Here is an 18346-nt window from a genome sequence, read left to right as displayed (position 1 = left end):
TTATATTTATTCTCAGGGAGGAATTTTATAAGAAAACAACTAGGACTCCACACAAACATAGTTTATTTTCCCAGCCATGATTATGTACCTATTCACAAGATGGATGCAAAGAAAAAAATTGTTAACTCATTTAATACTGGAATTAGGAAAAAATTAAAACAGCTGAATGTGAGAACGCCTGTTTTAGGTTTATAAGGGTAATGCTGTTTCCATCTGGCAAGATCAGAAATAGGCTAATAAAGAAAGGTCTAAGAAACACTGGAGGAGCCTCTCCTTCCCAAGAAGGTAACACAGCTACAGAAAATGCTGCTGTCAATGCCCTAAAAGCATCATCGTACAAATAATACTTCTCAGTAATTCTAGACCCACTTGCAATAAACTGACTTTTCCATTCATTACACAAGTCCTAAATTTCCTGGCCAGTTTACACATAACCAATTAACTAGCAGTCATCTCCACATGAATGTCACTCTTTGAGTTATCGCACACAACGTAGTGTCATACACCAATTGGATTATATAAGTAAAACAGAACTTCTAGCCTCAGGAAGCTACTGGTTAATCTCAGAAGATGGAAAAGAACCAGATATTTCCAACACAGTCTGAAAAGTGCTATGGTGGAAGTCAGTAAAGAGAAAGAGACATAGATCTGTCCATTTCTCCATTTCTTTCACAGCAGAATTTTTAGCTGGGCACAGCTGACCAAAATAAAGACTGTATTGCAGTGCCCCCTGACCAATGAGATAAAAGGGGAAGTGTAGCTCAGCGGTGTCAGGAAATCTTCCTTAAGAGATGGTGGGACTGCACTCTACCCTGTTTCCTGGAATGCAGACGGGACGCTGCGGCTCCATCTTGGACCTCGGTCATGGAGAGGTCAACTAAAAGGGGCTGGGTTTTGGAAAACTTTTCGGTGCTAAGAGGAGAAGTCAAGACAGTAGTTATAGATTTCTCTTTCTAGGACAGCGATCCTCTTAGAGGTATACCCTCACGCCCCCTGCCCCCATAAATGGTGGTGAAGAAATAAAATTAGATCTTTCCTTATGTAACATGAGTTGGTAAGAGGAAAAGAAAGAGTAAGGAGGTTGGATGGAGATATATGGGCTTAACTATGATCACGAATGTCTGTTATGGACAAAATACAATCCAAACTTCCCACTACGTCATGTAAAACCCTTCATGATCTGCCTGCCTCTCTACCTTCCTTGTCGGCTCATGAAGCTGAGAGCTCTCTGAGAAGAGATTTTGTATCTTAACTGTCTCTGTCAACCCAGTGCCTGTAGATACCATTTGCTGGAAAACAAACTGTTTTCATCGTGTGGTGCTGCTGGTTTGTATGGAAATGCTTTGTACATTATTCATTATGGTCTCCCTTTGCTAAGGTAACTTTTTTTCAGCACTCTTCTAACTTAGTGAAACACAGAAATCAAATCAAAAAAATGGAGCAAGAATAAATGAAGAGTTTTTTTGAAAGTCAAAAAGTCTTAGTTTGAAGGAGTCAAATGAACTTGGGTAATGAAAGCAGTAAATGTTACCTCAGTTTATGACATTCTTACAAAAACTGATCTAAATCTAAGAGAGGCCCTGTTACACTCTTCATCTAATCCGAATTTCTTCTATTCTGTGACAGAAACTTTTGTAAAGTACAAATATCTGGATCAGATACACCAAAACAAATATGAATGTATCACTTACCGGCCCTACAAACCCCAGCAGTCCTGACCGGATGAAGGGCACGTCCCCAACAGGAGAGCCTGCAGAATTCACTGGAATCACCTAAAAGACAGAAAGCAGTGAAAATCTACACTTTTTCTTAAAATACGTATTTGATTTTTAAAAAAGTCTTAAAAAAACTATAATGGTAATATATCGTTGTTGAAAACTTAAAATTATATAAACAGTGACTTCAGCATTCCCACCTTTAAGGGATAAACATTTACAATTTGTTGTGACTCTCTTGGACCTTTTATAGATGCATATATTAACAAATTAAGAATTTATTTTCACAAAAGGAATCATATTATATATACTGTTCTACAACCTGCTTTTTCCCATACTATATATTTTTCACATAACATACATATTTTGGATATCTTTCCAAGTTGGTGATGGTTGTTCTAGCTCTCTTTGTTCAACAGTTCTGTGATGTATCACCACATGGGGGACAGGATAGCGCAGCCCTTGAAGTCAGAAGTAGTTCGACTTTTGGCTCTGCCACTTCCTAGTAAGTTCCTGGACTTCGTGAAATCCCAGTTTCTTTCATAAAACAGAGCTCCCAATGCCTCTCACAGGTTTAGGGTAAAGATTAAGGGAACGTAAACAGATTTGCAAATGTAAGCAGTGTTTGGCCTAGAGCTGGTCCTCAGAAAACTATGAGAATTTAGTACTATTCCAGTGTAAGCAGTCTTTCTGGCTAGGCAGGCCAGAAAAAAATAATTTTATTATTATAAACGTGCTCTACTGAATACTGCTGTACAGATTTCTATGTATTTGTACAAAAGGCATGAGGCCTTCCAAGTTTTTCTCACCAGTAGCTTATTTTTATTTTTAAAAAGATTTTATTTATTTATTTGAGAGAGAGAGAGAGAGAGGGTGAAAGAGAATCTGAAACGGACTCCACACTGAGCACAGAACCCAAAGCGGGGCTTGATCCCACAACCGCGAGATCATGACCTGAGCCCAAACGAACAGTTGGACGCTTAACCAACCCAAGCCCCCTGCCAGTAGCTTAATTTTAAAGATACGCTTATTTTATTTTCTAGTCATGACTAGGTCTTCTGTCCTACTGAAATGTTAACTATACTGGAAAACTCTCTCAGGCCTTAAGTATAAGAATCCAGTAAGAAAAATATTAGAAACTTTAATTTACAAAGATTTTGCAAGGCAATAGTTTTCTCCTTTTTTGGTTAGGATTTTTATTCTACTTCGCTATCATTAAATTTATACTGTAGATTACAAAATTTCTTCATCACTATGGGCCTAGCAGTTTGATGTTAAAGTCTGAGAATTTTTGGCTGGCCAGCTGCTCTTGTACAAAAGGCAACGTAATAAAATATTATCAATATCTTCAAACACTTCTTGAGGATCTTGTTAAGGTAAATGTAATGACGAATAACTCAGAGATTGGAAACCTGTGTACTCCAAGCATTTAAAAAGAAAACAAGTAGGGTGAGACTTAAAGTAGTAAAATGTATAGACACTCAGCACAGGTAATTAGTCACCTGTGAGAGCAAATCAAGACCCTGGCAGTAAACCTTTGCTTTAAGAGTGTATCAATTTCCACTCCTATCAAGATGAATCGGTCACAACTTTTGAAGGCAGGCCAAGATTATAGCAGTAATAATGATGATGGGATGATGGTAATAACAGACGTTTCATAATTCATATCATCCCATTTTAGGCTGTGTCAACACAGATGATGGTCAGCCAGGAATTCTTAACCTTTTCCAGCTACCACACCATTCATACAGATAACACTGTCCCGTGAGTTACATCTGCTGCTACGTGATTTTGTACTGGCACGTACCAGTAACGGCATGGCAGACAGATGTGCCCCGCCATATGGAGACTGAGAATCAATTATAGAAAAAAGAGGCTCCAAGAACCAAAAATTGGTAGTGGTCATATTATAAGCCCTATCTAATATAACAGCCCATAAAATGGAGTTTTCTGTTCCCTAAAAACTACCCTGAGGCAGGCTAATCCCAATTATGAAATACGGACAATTCATTATACCTGCTCTGATTTCCAGGCTCGCCTGGCAAACTTTCATTACAATTTGTCTTCACATGCAGAACCGTCTGGGGGAAAGCAATGTGCTGGTCCCACTACAATACGAGCTCTTTGAGGACCTTTGTTTGTTTTCCTGAGGTACCACAAGCATCTCGAATACTGCCAGACACACAGAAGGTGCCCCGCAAGTATTTGTTCCGTGAAAGACTGACTAACGGGAGCAATCAGCCCCTGTGACAGGACGGTTCTTCATTAGTGACCCGCTGTTCTGGTTGACATCAGTCTTCGCAGGCTCAGGTTAACTTGAGTCTACTCTGGACAGATGGATCCACTGTCAGTGTCTCTTAAAATTAAATATGTGGGCTTATAGAGCTCAAAGTATGGCATATTCACCAGAGCGAACTTTTGGGAGGCCTCTTACTCTTCATTTCCCTGACGGATAAACAGTATTTCCTGCGTGCCGGGGCTGTTCTAAGCCCTTTATGAACATCAACTCATTTAGTCCACGACAATCCTGTGAGGTAGTACTATGATTTCTCACATTTTAAAGATAAGGAAATTGAGGCACAGAGAGGTTAAGGAACTACCCCCCCAAGGTCAGCTAGTAAGTGGCAGAGTCAGGATCTGAACTCAAGCAGCCTAGCTCCAGAGTACACTCTCTCAGTGCTCCATTATGCTACTTCCCATAGGCCAGCTCATCTGACTTTGTGGCACCCTAACCTCACCAAGTAAGCTCCCCCCAAAACTTTCATATCATGTACCTCAAATGTATTTTTGGTCACACCAGCAAGCCCAAAGTACATCATGCCTCCTGTCCTGGAGCTGACACAGATTTCTCCAATCTCATCTGTTTTGCAGAGTTGGGGAGGTCCGTCAGGTCTCACGATGCACATCATCCCTAGTGTGCAGAAAACACAGTTAAGGGGCAGAGGTTCTGGAAAACCTTTGTAAGATAACAGCTCCATCCCCGTGAACCCAGGAAAGTTTTGCATGTATTGAGTGGCAATAAGTAAGAATACCAAACAGGAATGTCAAAAATAGACCTGATACTACATAGGGGTATCTGAAATTTCCATCTTTTGGCCCTGCTGATAAACAAATAATTTTTAAAGTTCAGCAAACAAAACTACAACAGATGCAGACTGAAGTTTTCAAAGACAGTAACATATTGTTTTTTCAAAGATTTCAACAGAAAGAGAGTGTGCGTGTAAGCAGGAGGCGGAGCAAAGGGAGGGGGAGAGAGAGAATCTCAAGCAGGCTCTGCGCAGAGCAAGGAGCCCAACATGGGGCTCCATCTCATGACCCGAGCCAAAATCAAAGTTGGACGCTTACTGATTGAGCCACTCAGGTGCTTCCAAAGACAGTAACATATTAAAAATGACTACAAAGTCCAAAGAAACAGGTTAAATTAATTTACCCCTGGGCCGATCCAACTCACTCACGGAGGCAGCGTGCTCTAACTTTTTGCCAGCCCCAATGTCTTGGCAATTACAGTGAAAACCAGACAACTTTAGTGCAACTCAGTACTTAAGCTTTCCATGTGAAAAACTGTAATCAAATCATTCAATTAAATGATACAATACTGCTGGAAAGTAAGTATAATTAGAACCACCAAACTGTTAGAACTTAAGTGACTAAGTACTAAATTTTGTATTCCTGGGTGTGGATCTCATATTTTATCAGGCTCTACTATCTCTAATGACAAATCTTTATGAAAACCCAAAAGGTGCTCCGGAGAACTCACCACCAGGCATTACGTGGCCCACATCCTGGACTGTCAGTGCTGAATTTTTATCTTCAGTATTGACCCGTATTACCCCATAGCTCAATCCATTCATCGAGAGAATAGCTCTTCCTGGCAAAGGTGCCCCTGGAACTCCAGGCCTGAAAACAAAATAAACTCATCAAATTTGGCAAATTACATGATATTAAGATAAAAGTACAAATATGTAAGAAAGCAAATTTCCTCTGGCTACCACACACCAAAAAATCCTCCTTTTCTCTGCCAAAAACATGCCAAATTAATTGACTTCACATGTACAAAGCATGGTCCACATTCGTTCAGGTGGAAAAAGGAAATTTTAAATCCAATATTAAGAATATACTGGCTTGGGTGTACTTAAGCTGTAATCAAGAATAGCCTATTTGTAGCCTAAGACGCTAACGAAGGAGTCTGAAGAGCAAAACAGCATAGAGAAAAAACCCATTCACAAATACAAGATGAGAATAATTAAAGTAAATCTTCAGTTTACCAGTTACCCTTAGGGCAAGAGTGGGAAAAATAAATGAGATGCTTCAAACTGCTTTACAAAGTCATTTTCACTTTTAGGCTGATGAAGCAGAAAATTAGTTAGCACCCCTTGTCACTGCCTGGTAAACACCGCACATCTGATCAGGGCTGTAACATACGTCAAGGGCACTGACGTTCTGGACGATACCTGCGGATCGCAACAGTCATGGCTTCAGCAGAAGTAGCACACGGACAGATGGCCTCAGGTTTCAGTCCGTGGCTTTGGAATAGACTCAGGAAGGCATCACAGGACGACACAGACCCTAAGGAGTTGGAACAGATCAACCTGAAAGCTGCGATTGTGATTTTCATTACTGCGGAAAACTGGTAAAGAGTGGAGAGCTGACACATTTGCTTCTCATGAGAACTCGCACTGTACGTCATTAATTCCATACATATATTTTACTGTGCCTGTGAGATGGCAGATACGTTTCAAGGACAAACAGATGCTCATCTGGCCCATAAATAGGTCACTGACACTATTCAAAGTCAATCTGAGATAGGGCTGCTCTTACCAAACTGCCCAATCAATAGCAGAGATGCACTGCAGCCAATAGGCAGCTTGTTTGGAAGCGAGCAATTCTTCCTGAAGTAACTATTTTAGCTAGTTCAGTGCTAACATTCTCGTCTGTGTGATAATTCTCCAGTCTGTTTCTTATTAAGGTCAACCGGACACCTGTGTTTATACCAGGATGACTACTATACCATTGTGACTACTGACAGGAATCCATCTATGGCAAAGAGAACAATTTCTAATGCTTCACCTGATTCTACTCAGAGTGTCTGTGCTTGTAGGGGAAAGCAGGTAACATGGTAAGATCTCTAAAAGCTTTCCCAAAGTCCTTTGATTTGTTCATAGGGCGAATTTACATAAAGTTCAGACACTTGGTTGTATCTAGTCACCATCTTATCACTCCTTGTAGTCACATGGTAGAAAAAGGATGTAAATGAGTGCGCAAGAAGGGGTGTTTCTGAAAGCTCAGAGAAAATGGGGTGTATCTATTCAGTGAAACGTTATATGGCAATGAAAAGGAACGAAGCTCGAACACATGGTACAATACAGAGGAATCTTGAAAACATGCTACGTGAAAGAAGCCAATCACAAAAGACCTCATGTAGTAGGACTACATTTATACGAGATGCCCAGCACAGGTCAATCTAGAGACAGAGGGTGGATGAACAGCTGCCTAGGGCTAGGGGACAGAGAGGCAGAAATGGGGAGTGAGTACTAATAGATACGGGAACTTAGTTCACGGTGACTAACTGTGCATATTCTTTTTTTTATTTTTAAAGATTTTATTTATTTATTTGACAGAGAGAGACAGCCAGTGAGAGAGGGAACACAAGCAGGGGGAATGGGAGAGGAAGAAGCAGGCTCCCAGCGGAGGAGCCTGATGTGGGGCTCGATCCCAGAACGCCGGGATCACGCCCTGAGCTGAAGGGAGACGCTTAACCACTGAGCCACCCAGGCGCCCCTAACTGTGCATACTCTGAAATCACTGAGCTGTACACTTTAAATGGATGAGTTTTATGGTATGTGAATTACATTTCAATGCAGATGTTAAAAAAAAAAAGAAGCTGATAGAAAGCTGGCAACAACCTCAACCTACCAAAGGAAAGGATATTCCCAGACCCACACTCTAGAAATACTCACAGGGATTAGCTCCATCAGTTACAATTAACATTCGGAGAGAACTCAAGCTCACATCTCTTTGGTCCCGATGTGCCATCATAGCCCAATGCAAGTCTCGACATTTTACTAAAGCTACCTTGGCTATAAATTCAAAAAGGATAAAATTAACACACACATACATGCTAAAATTGCTATGTATTTAATATACTATCATGAAAACATTTTTACTTATTTTAGGGATCATGATTCTCACTTAAAGAAAATAAAAAAGGCTTCAAAGAAATTGTGCCAGGTGCGCTGAGGCACTAACAACCGACAGAACACACAATTATTTTGCTTACTGTGACCTGCAGGCAGGCCACATAGCTCAGCTGAGGAAGCTCTGAACACTGAAGCACCCAAGAAATCTAATTCGGGGCTCAGATTCAAGCAAATTCATCTCAACTCTTAAGAAAGGATGTCGAGTGAGATGAAATAGACAACATACCTAATTTTATAGTGAATGAACTCTAAAACCTGTCAAGCCACCAAGGCATAGAATTATGTCTCTGGAAGAGCAATGTGAAAATCCCTGAAATCTTAGTTCAGTCACATGATTAAAGCTCAGATGCTATGTACAATTACCTTTGTGGGCATGTACTCTTTGGACCCAGGAGAGAGGGCAGGTCTTCATAACAGAATAGGGTACACTAATCGTATGCATCTTATTCATCACATTCTGAAAAGCAAAGAAAGATAAAAAGCAATCAATACCAAATATATACTTAGCATTTTAAAACTGAACTGATATTTTATTAATGATTTTAATCATACAAGTAATACATGCTCTTTGAAAAAATCTGAAATATTAACTCTAAGGTTAAAGTCTCCTTTGCTACCTACCCTCAAACTTGGTTCCCTCCTCCCGTCCTCAGAGATAATCGGTTATGAATCTGGCATTTATCTTCCCAGTCCTTTTTCTATATATTTACAAATATATTTGTCCCCATAGAAAGATAAAAGTATTTTTAACATAAAAGGCATCATACCATACATAAATTGGCAGCTTCCTTTTTTTCATTTAAACTGTTTTAGGCTAAATCTATTCACATCAGTCTAGGAGATCTACAGAATTCTTCTTTTGTTATTTTATTTTTTAAAAGATTTTATTTATTTATTTGAGAGAGAGAGAACATGAGAGGAGGGAGGGTCAGAGGGAGAAGCAGACTCCCCGCTGAGCAGGGAGCCCGATGTGCAACTCAATCCCGGGACTCCAGGATCATGACCTGAGCTGAAGGCAGTTGCTTAACCAACTGAGCCACCCAGGCACCCCTATAGAATTCTTTTTGAACTGCTGTATACTATTCCATAGTATGACTATATCACAATTTATTTAGGCCATTTCCCTATTATTGACAACTTTTTTGCTATTATAAATATTTCAAAGGACACGTTTATACTTACTTCCCTGTGCACATGTGCAAGTGTTTGTCCACAGTAGATACAGAAAAGTAGTACTGCTGGGTCATAGAATATATGCTTTTAAAATTCACCAGATATTGCCAAACCACCCCCCCCCCCCGACCCACTAGGCCCTGCCCTCAGGCACATGCTCACCACATAATACAAAGAGGTGGGTACTACAAAGCAAGAAATCAGAGTTTCCCTGATTCTTAGAGGAGGTCCTGCTCAGATTTATTATGTGTTGGGGTAGATAAGGCTGAGTGAGCTGAGGGGGTCCTGCAATTTGGTGTCTCTCCTGCCCTCCGAACCAAACATACCCAGGACTCCCTGTCCCCAAAGAGATCCAGCCCACAGACTAAGTAAGTCTTGGTATTTAGACTGGCCATTTTATTTACCACCTACGGGGCTCCTCAAAAACAAGATACCATTGTAAACTTCTACCTCCCTCCCCCAACTTTCTAGCTATGGTGACAAATTTCTGGATTTCAAGGACAAAATGGTGTTAATACCAATTCTTTATACATGTCCCTACTCTTTGTATCACAGGGAGAAAATTCCCCCTAACTCCTCAAAAGGGTATTTTAACTTCTGATTAAAAAAATCAAAATGGGAAGGGCTTCGGAAATGAGCTAGAAAGTATGTACACTCATGGAACAGACTCTACTTTGAGGTGTCCTGGGTGAAAAGGGATCCTCCTCTTCTTCCTTCAGGCTTTATTTTCTACTCTTTCTCAGATCCCTGCAATGTGCAGGGAAATTGGAAGAGATGTTCTCTCAAAGGTCCTTTGCAGCTCAGATCCTTTATCTCTCAGCAAGCTATCTATGGTAGCTTTTCCCACTTACCTCTTTACCTCCACACCCAAAATATCTCTGTAATAGCTAAATCTTACGCATTTCTTAAAGTCCAACTCAACGGTCACTCTTCTAGAAAAATGGTGATGCCAGAGCTGGGAGGAGCTCTCCTTGCCCTAACTCCCAGAGCATGTTACCTGTTCCTCTACCATGGAAATAGCCTGATTGACCTTGTTACTCTATTCTTTAACTGTTGCATTCAATATATTTTGCCCAATGGAAAGGTTAGATGTCATTAAGCACAGTTGCCAAGTTCTAAATACATTTATGTAATCCTTTCTTCAGAAAAGAGAAGAGGTAAATCTCATACTTTTGTTAATCATAAATAAATGTATAGTCATTTATAGAAAGTGGTACTATGATGGCTGATGTTTTAAAAAATTTTGATCCTAAGTTCTCCCACAAACTGTTACGTGAAAGGTATGCCCAACCACATACTGAAGAAAAAACAGAACTACATTCTCCTTAAAAAAAATTACCATTTGTATTACAAAATTCTTCTAGAAAATATTATTGATCGTTATGGAGCTTAAATTACAAACAAGCGCAGGGAGATGCTCTGGTTAGACAGCACACTGACCTGAATTATAAGCACAATTTACACTAAAGACCATAATTCTGAGGAGCTTACCGCAAACATGCCATGCCACAGCCCGGCATCCTTCTTAAAGTCTAAAACATTTACTACTGTCTCCCCTAAGATTACAAAAAAAAGGAAAAACAAAAGGAAATCATGTTTAGTGTTAAGCAGCAAAATTATCTCACTCGTCTCTATTAAACGACTGATTTGTTACTTTTGAAGAAATCACTAAAAGCTCTTTGGATTACTTGAGGGTCCCCTCAAACTGGCTAGGGGACTGATCATAGGTCACAGAAGAAATAATGAGTTTGAAATTCCTTATGATGTAGGCACTGTCTTCTGAAAGAAAATATTTTTTTCCTAATTATATAAGGAACACATGCTTATTTTAGAAACTTTGCAAGTTGCACAAATACATGTGAAATATTATGCTTCCTAGAGAAAATTAAAAGGTTGGTGTGTATCTATATCTATATATTACATATACACACACACACAAGCGTACTTACATCCAGACAGATACCTACCATAATAAAACTGGCATACTGCTCTGTATCTAAATTGTTTCCACTTAATGATATAATGAAATAATTTCCCTATAGCTTTAATATTCAAGAACAGGAGTCTGAATGCCTCAGGGTATAACCCACTATTTGAGCATATTATAATTTAATCAATCCCTACTTTCTGGCATTTTGATTGCTTCCATTATATATACATTTTACCAGACAAGAATGCTGCTCTTTAATGAACATGTATTAACTTGTTTCATTTTATGAAAGGAAAAGAAATGTAACTATGTAAAGAACATTCTAAGGCAAACAGTCATTACACTATATCAACATATCTAAAGTTCAACAATACAGAATACATTTTTGCATTTTAATTTGCGCTTTTCGGTAGCTGATTTCTTTGACTCTAACTCCCAATGTACAGCTGGTGTCAGCTCTATATACACAGGAAGACGGAGATATATCACTTTCTGCAGCTAATAAGCACATGGTTTTAATTTGTTTTCTATTTCTACACTCTAGAAATCATGCTTTACATATTTGGTTTGCCCAGAATTTTAGTTCCTTTAAATTAGAGCATATTTGTGAAAAAGAAGGAAAGCAAAAGCAAGCCAAGAATGTGTCTTAGAGCATTTCACTCTGAATTTGGTCATTAACTGGAATCCAGTCGTTGAGCGCTCTGCTCACGGTCACATATATCTGAGGCTCACAATGAGGGCAGTCACGGGATGAAGTCTGACCTTCAGAATAATTGCAGGCCTGGGACAGAGCTTGGCAGTGAGACAACATTGCAAGGCGGGACACTGTAACTCCCATTACACTCCCTTCTTTGCTTGTTTTATACTAGAAAAAAAAAAAACACACAGAAAACAAAAGCATAAGAAAACACAATAAAATGGATTATTTCAAACGACAAACTAGAATTCAAAAATGAAGCCCAGATAAGCCATGGTAATGGGCTGAATTTAATGTTTCATATAAACAGTGGAGGCTATGCACTGGGGCCCCAAACTCTAACCATGCAAAGACAGGACTGAGGCATGATGAAGCTTGACAGAAGTATGTGTGAAAAATTCTTAAAAGTTTAATTAGTCATCAGTGTGAAGTGGCTGCGAAAGCAGCTAATAAACAAGTGACGGAGCTGCATTAACAGAAGCATCGCATCAAGTACACGGCAAGCAGGGCTCTGCAGAGCTAAAGGTGGTTAAGACGTGGTCCCTGCCTGTCAGAAGGTCCCACACTGGGAGGCGGAGGCCTAGAAATGGCCTCTTTACTCCCACAAGTCAATCAACTCTCTTTTTGCTTTTTACCTCAATGTTCCATTCAAGTTCCTTTTTACCCAGACCAGCAACTTCTGATTGTTAAATAAAAAGGTTATATAACACACTTGATTTTATCTTGCATTTCTGTAACATTTGACACCTCCTTTCTTGACACCGTCTCCTTCCTTGCCTTTTGTGATATTCTTTTCTCCTATTCATAATCTCTCCCTCTCTCCCCCTTCCATTTGCTCTGCCCATCCCTTAAATGTTGGCATACCCTAAAAGTTCTATTCTGCTTTCTCTTTTCACTTCATTCCATCGGGGTACCACTCACCTGATGGCTCCCAATTCTCGATCTCCAACCCAGCCCTCCCTCCAGATACCCAGACTCATAGAGTCAATTGTTCCCCTTGAATGACCGGTAGTCCTGTGAAACCCAGTGTATCCACCACTGTATTCCTCATCCCCACCCGTGCCCATGAACTTTTCTTGCTGTATTTTCTTAGTAAAGGATGCCATCATCTACCCCGCTGCTCAAGTCAGAAACCTGAGAGTCTTTGTTGCTCCTCCCTCTCCAGAGTCAGTCCCTAAATCCTGTCTTTTCTACTTCCTTACTGTCTCTCAATTCCACCCACTTCTCTCTACCCCTATCACCATGAGCTTGGGCTTACCCAGGTAACTGTAAAAGGTGGACTCCCTGTTTACCTTCTTAACCCAAACAAACCAAATACATCTTTTAACAACATATTTATTCTTATCAAACTCTTCTGACAACGCTTTAATTGCTCCCTATGACTCCTAGGTACTTTAAACTCGCTAGAAATGTCCTGTGGGTAATAAGAGGGTCCTAAGTAAAAACTGCAAGTTAATTCAGGAGAGCCGAAGCCTAGAAATGTGGACAGTAGTAATTCTACATGAGGTCAGAGTGCCAAGCAGGGGCCACACAATGAAGTGCCCTTTGCTTTTTAGGAAGAACCAATAAAGAAGCCTGAAAAGGAGTGTTCGGTGAGGCAGGAGAACTGACAGAGTGGTCACGGAAGCCAGCAAGCAGCGTTAAGGAGGATGGAGAGATGAACTATGTCCTCACTGAGAGATGATATGGATTGAGAACTGACTGCCAAATTTTAATTGCCTGTTTACTTGTCTGTCATTTAAACATACTCAGATCTCTTCCACCTTTCAAAGCGTCCACGTGAACACATCACCTCTCAAAGCTACTGCCCACTCTCTTCCCTTTTATAGCCAGTTATCACCATAGGGCTCAAGGCTTGCTGGATTTTTTCCCCTCAAACTTTTTTTTTAATGTATTGATTTATTATTAATTTAGCAAACAGGTGGTGAGCATTTATCAATATGTCTCAAGCACGATACAGAGTAATAAGGGCACAGCTTTTAAAGTGAAACAGATGGGAGTGTAAGTCCTAGCTCTGTCATTTTTGAGTCATGTGGGCTTTGGTTGCTCACTTGAGTTCATTTAAGTCTTAGTCTCCTCATCTCTAAAGCAGGTTTAATAACAGCCCCAACCTCACAGGGTACGTGTGGGGACTGACTGAGATCATGCATTTGAAGCAGCTCTTAGCCTGGTGTCTCTATGCAGGAGGACTTAATCCCTCAAACAATGCTGTCGATCACTCAAGGTCCTACACCGACCTTCAATACCACAGCCTCTAGCCGTTTGTTTCTTCTTGCTCTTTATCTTTCATCTGTTAAGTTTGTTCTTTTCAAGAACGGCTCTTTTTTTCCCCTTATTTCTCTATTCTTCTGCTCTCCGTTCCCCTACCTCCCACAAAGTGGCAGAGGAATATCTCTGCCTATATATCATTCCTTAAATCTCTGTACATCTCTAGGTGTTGTGTAACTCTGTTACATGACAAGGATCAATTTTTTGGTTTTTTGGCTGTCTTTCTCTCGAATGTGTATTTGCGTCAAAAACAATTAGGAGGCCCACTATAAGCATTTTACAAGCCAAAAGATGGAACTCTAACAGACCAGGAGGCTTTTCTAAAATTAAAACGGCAAAAGGTTAGTTTTAAATTTTATAAGATGGCAACTGAAGCCAGACAGGAAGCCAGAATGTATGTTCTAGTCTCGGGACTTACCTCAATGTATGCTGGTTCTGTACCAGCAGGTGAGATGTGGGGCTGCCAGTCTTTAGGTGGCTTTGAAAGGTACTTGGAATCTGTTACAACCCATTTGAGCCGGGGCCAACCTAAATCAAACCCAAAATAAAAATTGAATTGCCTAAGCCATAAGGGAAGGTGTTCGTTTCAAGTATCAAGAGACCAAATCAAGGTCATTGTAAAATCAGTAAAAGGCTATATTTTTTTTATTAGTTTTTAGTGATAAATCACCAGGCAATTATACCTTCTTTCAAAAGTACAATCGTTCCACATGCTAATTCCAGGCCTTGACATTACCTCAACAATTGGGAGGTCCATTTGGCAGTGGAAGTCCACTGAGGTTAGTGGTCTATCCTCTGTCTCTATATGTAGCATTTAGCTTTAGTGAACAGAGTGGTAGCTTTTTCCAGCCATCAGCATAAAGGTTAAGGGTGTGGGCTGTGGAATCAGACAGATTTGGGTTCAAATCGCTGCTCTGCCATTTATTAGCTGTGACTTTGGGCAAGTTACTTAACCTCTCTGTGTCTCAGTTTCCTCACCTGTAAAATGGGGATAATAACGGTACCTACTTCATAAGAATGTGAGAATTAAGTAAGAAAATATATGTTAAGTACTTCACTATTATTAAATCAAAACACTAATTAAAGTATAGCTTTAACTTTCAACTGATAATTCAAGTATAAATATTACTAACCTTTAAACTGTACAATTTCTCCATTCTGGGTTTTTGGCAGCCCCTTTAGACAAACTTCACTGGTAAGAGCTAAGGCAATACCACAGCTTCCTAGCAAGAAGCCAATCTGCTGCCCTCCAGCATCCTGTGGAGAGATGATAATGAGCACGGTAGGGGCGTGAACGTGAGCACACCCGTGCCCCAGACCTAACACTTAGCAATGCTCCGGCATTTGTGTGATAACATTCACGGAACCCCACTGACATCTGGCAATTGTCAAAATCCAATGACAATATGTTCTTCCAAATAATTTCTACAATACAATGACTTCCTGAGTACAAATCGAATAGTCTATTAATCTGACACTGCTAATGATGAATTCTACCAGTCAATGTGACCATTTTATTCAAAAGTCAGCAACGTTCCTCTTTTAAATTAATTTTCAGGCCAGTGAAATAGATGTGATGTGAACACGGTTAAGCTGTCTTGAGCTAGCCACATCCTGAGATTCAAAAGCAAAGCAACCCAGGTCAGAATAAAATAATTTAAATCGACACCAAATGTTGAAATTTACAACGAAAGTGAATGAATGGTTATACCCAAATCCATATACTCCTTAGTATTCTATTTTAAAGGAGGTAAGATTAAAGCCTTATGACAACAGCAGAGAAAACAACAAAAGATATAAAGTATTTCCATTAAAATATCACCTTGGAAGTATCATTATGAAACCACACAAACACAGCCAACTTAATAATTTAAGAACGACTCTATGATTTCCTGACTAAAGACGCTATTTCCCATCAACCAGAGTTTCAGGGATGTTACCAATTTGTTTTTTATTCCTTTCAGAAAATAACTGTTTTCTTGTAAATCCACAGTCTCTACCATACGTATTTGTCTCTATCATGATCCCTCAATAAACTGTAGAAGAAAATTAGGGTCAAACAGCTCACGCAGAGATCTTTTGGTTAAACTTAAAAATTTGCTACAAACGCTGCATGGGCTAATGTGTCATTAAAGTAAAATCTTTTCCCCAGAGTAGTAACATGCCATCACTGTATCATCCTCCAACTTAAGGGAAATCCTGGGTTGTATAATACAATTAAAGAAAATCCCTTTACAAAAAGGTCTCACCTATTATAAATGTGGATTATCTATAGTTTCAGGAAGTAACAGGGGTCCTCTTTATAGTGGTAATTGTTGAAAAGTAAGGTATGCCCCCATGATTTTTAAATTTTATCTACAAAAATTCTTAGTGGAAAGAATATTATTTTCTGAAACTTATAAATAATAATAAATATTATTTGTCTACAACTCTCGCATTTTTAGAAAGTGAAGCTGAGTACTCAAGAAAATGGTTAGGCTGTTTCTAATATCACGATGGAGTCAATCGATCCAAGAACCCGATGCCCACCATGTCACATCAGGCTACATTCCTCTTAAACTTAGCAATGTTACCTTTCTGGTAAGAGGTACCTCTATAGGCACGGGAATCACTTCTGCCAGGAGACATCCATAAAAAGCCACCATAAACATGACTGGATCATTGTTGGGGTAAACCAGGGCTACCTAAAATGCATAATGGCATTCAATAACAGAGGAATAAAACCAGACTAATACTTTCAATATCATTCTCTAAGATAAACATTTATATATAACATGTCTCATGAACAGAACTATTTAATAGCCTAAGGAAAATTGAGTTATAGAGAAAGAGGCACAAACCTAAAAGATCTCTATCACTCCCATGATTATACTAGACACGTTTTGGAAACTATAATGCACTCATCATCATCATCAGAAAAATTTTTCACTGAACTCTATTGGTGACTGAGCAGTTAACAACTCACCTAAGTAGTAAGTTAATCACTTGTGAAACCTAAGGCAATTTACTTTAGTGCAGGATTAAAGCAATAAAATAAATGTAATGGCTCTCTCTAGACAGGCCAGCATATTAGAGAATAAGCCTTACAACTCTCAGAGAACTCACGGGAGTTGACTGACTCGATTGTCACTATAGGGCCAACTCAAGGTTTCTTATTCTTTAATGAGTTCATTGGTTAATCCTTACTCACTTAACCAACAATGCAAGTACACTAGTATGAAGGCATTAGTACTGGGTGTGAGTAATACTGGCCCAAGCCATTATGGATAAAAAGTTAATTCATCTACAAAAGATAAACAGTGAAACCCGTGTACTATGTTCAAAACTGTGATCTCACCTGTAATGCATCATAGGGATAACTGACCATTCCTAATTTACTCAAGGAACGCAAAAACCACAGAAGTCATTATCATTGTGGAGCTTATTACTTGGCTTAGGTGTTTATAGATTAACATGTGAAAATTATGTCACCAGACTCTTATTTCCCCTTCTTTTACTTTCAAATTCTCTTAGCTCACTCCCAAGATAAGTTCAATCCTGAAGTTGCTAATCTTTCCTAGAGTTCTAAAAAACGCTGATTCCACAAACATTTAAGATGACCCGTTATCTTCCTGCACACAAGTGTCCACGGTGCTAGGAAGACACAAAATGACCTTCTTAGGACCAGGAAACCCTCATGTGTCACAGATATAAGTAGAAGCCACCCTTTAGGTGCCCTTTGCCACAGTGCAAAAGGATTTTTAAGAGGCTAGTTCAGGAGGTTCGATATCATAAGCCTACTAAAAAGGAGTCTGTTGGGTAATTGGTGCTTCCTTCTACAAACACCGAATAAAAAGTAACATCTGACGGTAAGAAGTCATCATATTTAGAAAGTTGTTGATAGGAAAAAATCTTCAAAAAGTTAGAAAAACATTTTGTTTAATGTCACCTTCAATTAAAGAAGAAGTTAAATGATGTCATTTTGTTTCTTCTTAGAACATGGGTCTCCCTCTTTCTCTTCATAAAACCACAGAAAATGTTTTGAAAAATTTTTATGGGGTAATTTGTAATGAAAAAAAAATCAGAGTAAACTTTATTGCTATTTTTGTTGTCTGATTATTGAAATATTTATTTCCAGAAAGAGTTAGGTTCCTCTTTCTTTGTATCAGCACAAGAATTTACTGAGTAGCAGCTATAGAAAGGGACACGTGAATTTCCTTCAATCTATGAATACAAGAATTATCACCTGGTATTGAGCTAACTTGAGTAGGAACGAAACCATTTTCATTTTCTTTTTTCTTTTTTTGGGTAAAGCGATAGAAGTTCATTAAGTGAAGATACAGAAAAAGCTCTCAAGAGTGAGAGGGGTCCCAAAAGGGTTGCCCAC

At 39.3% G+C, this 18346-nt stretch overlaps 1 protein-coding gene across 4 annotated transcripts in view; it reads right to left on the bottom strand.

The window, feature by feature from the left end:
- The window catches only part of DIP2B (DIP2 acetate--CoA ligase B (putative)), a 213236-nt gene that overhangs the window by 38096 nt on the left and 156794 nt on the right, over positions 1-18346 (bottom strand). For 3 of the 4 annotated variants that reach the window (XM_045801065.2, XM_045801066.2, XM_045801068.2), the window contains 11 exons: positions 16554-16664; positions 15114-15237; positions 14399-14508; positions 11778-11880; positions 10577-10641; positions 8276-8369; positions 7673-7792; positions 6167-6281; positions 5473-5612; positions 4490-4626; positions 1692-1772 (listed from right to left, as the gene is read on the bottom strand). In XM_045801065.2, the coding sequence (XP_045657021.1) occupies positions 1692-1772; positions 4490-4626; positions 5473-5612; positions 6167-6281; positions 7673-7792; positions 8276-8369; positions 10577-10641; positions 11778-11880; positions 14399-14508; positions 15114-15237; positions 16554-16664 (1200 nt within the window). The remainder of the gene's footprint in view (positions 1-1691; positions 1773-4489; positions 4627-5472; positions 5613-6166; positions 6282-7672; positions 7793-8275; positions 8370-10576; positions 10642-11777; positions 11881-14398; positions 14509-15113; positions 15238-16553; positions 16665-18346) is intronic. The other variant, XM_045801067.2, reaches the window with a different exon arrangement.

Source organism: Ursus americanus, chromosome 25 (assembly GCF_024610735.1).
Source record: "Ursus americanus isolate L20-20 chromosome 25, mUrsAme1.1.p, whole genome shotgun sequence".
NCBI classification, from domain to species: domain Eukaryota; kingdom Metazoa; phylum Chordata; class Mammalia; order Carnivora; family Ursidae; genus Ursus; species Ursus americanus.
The sequence above is the reverse complement of the archived record's forward strand: the minus strand, read 5'-3'. Positions and strand labels throughout refer to the sequence as shown.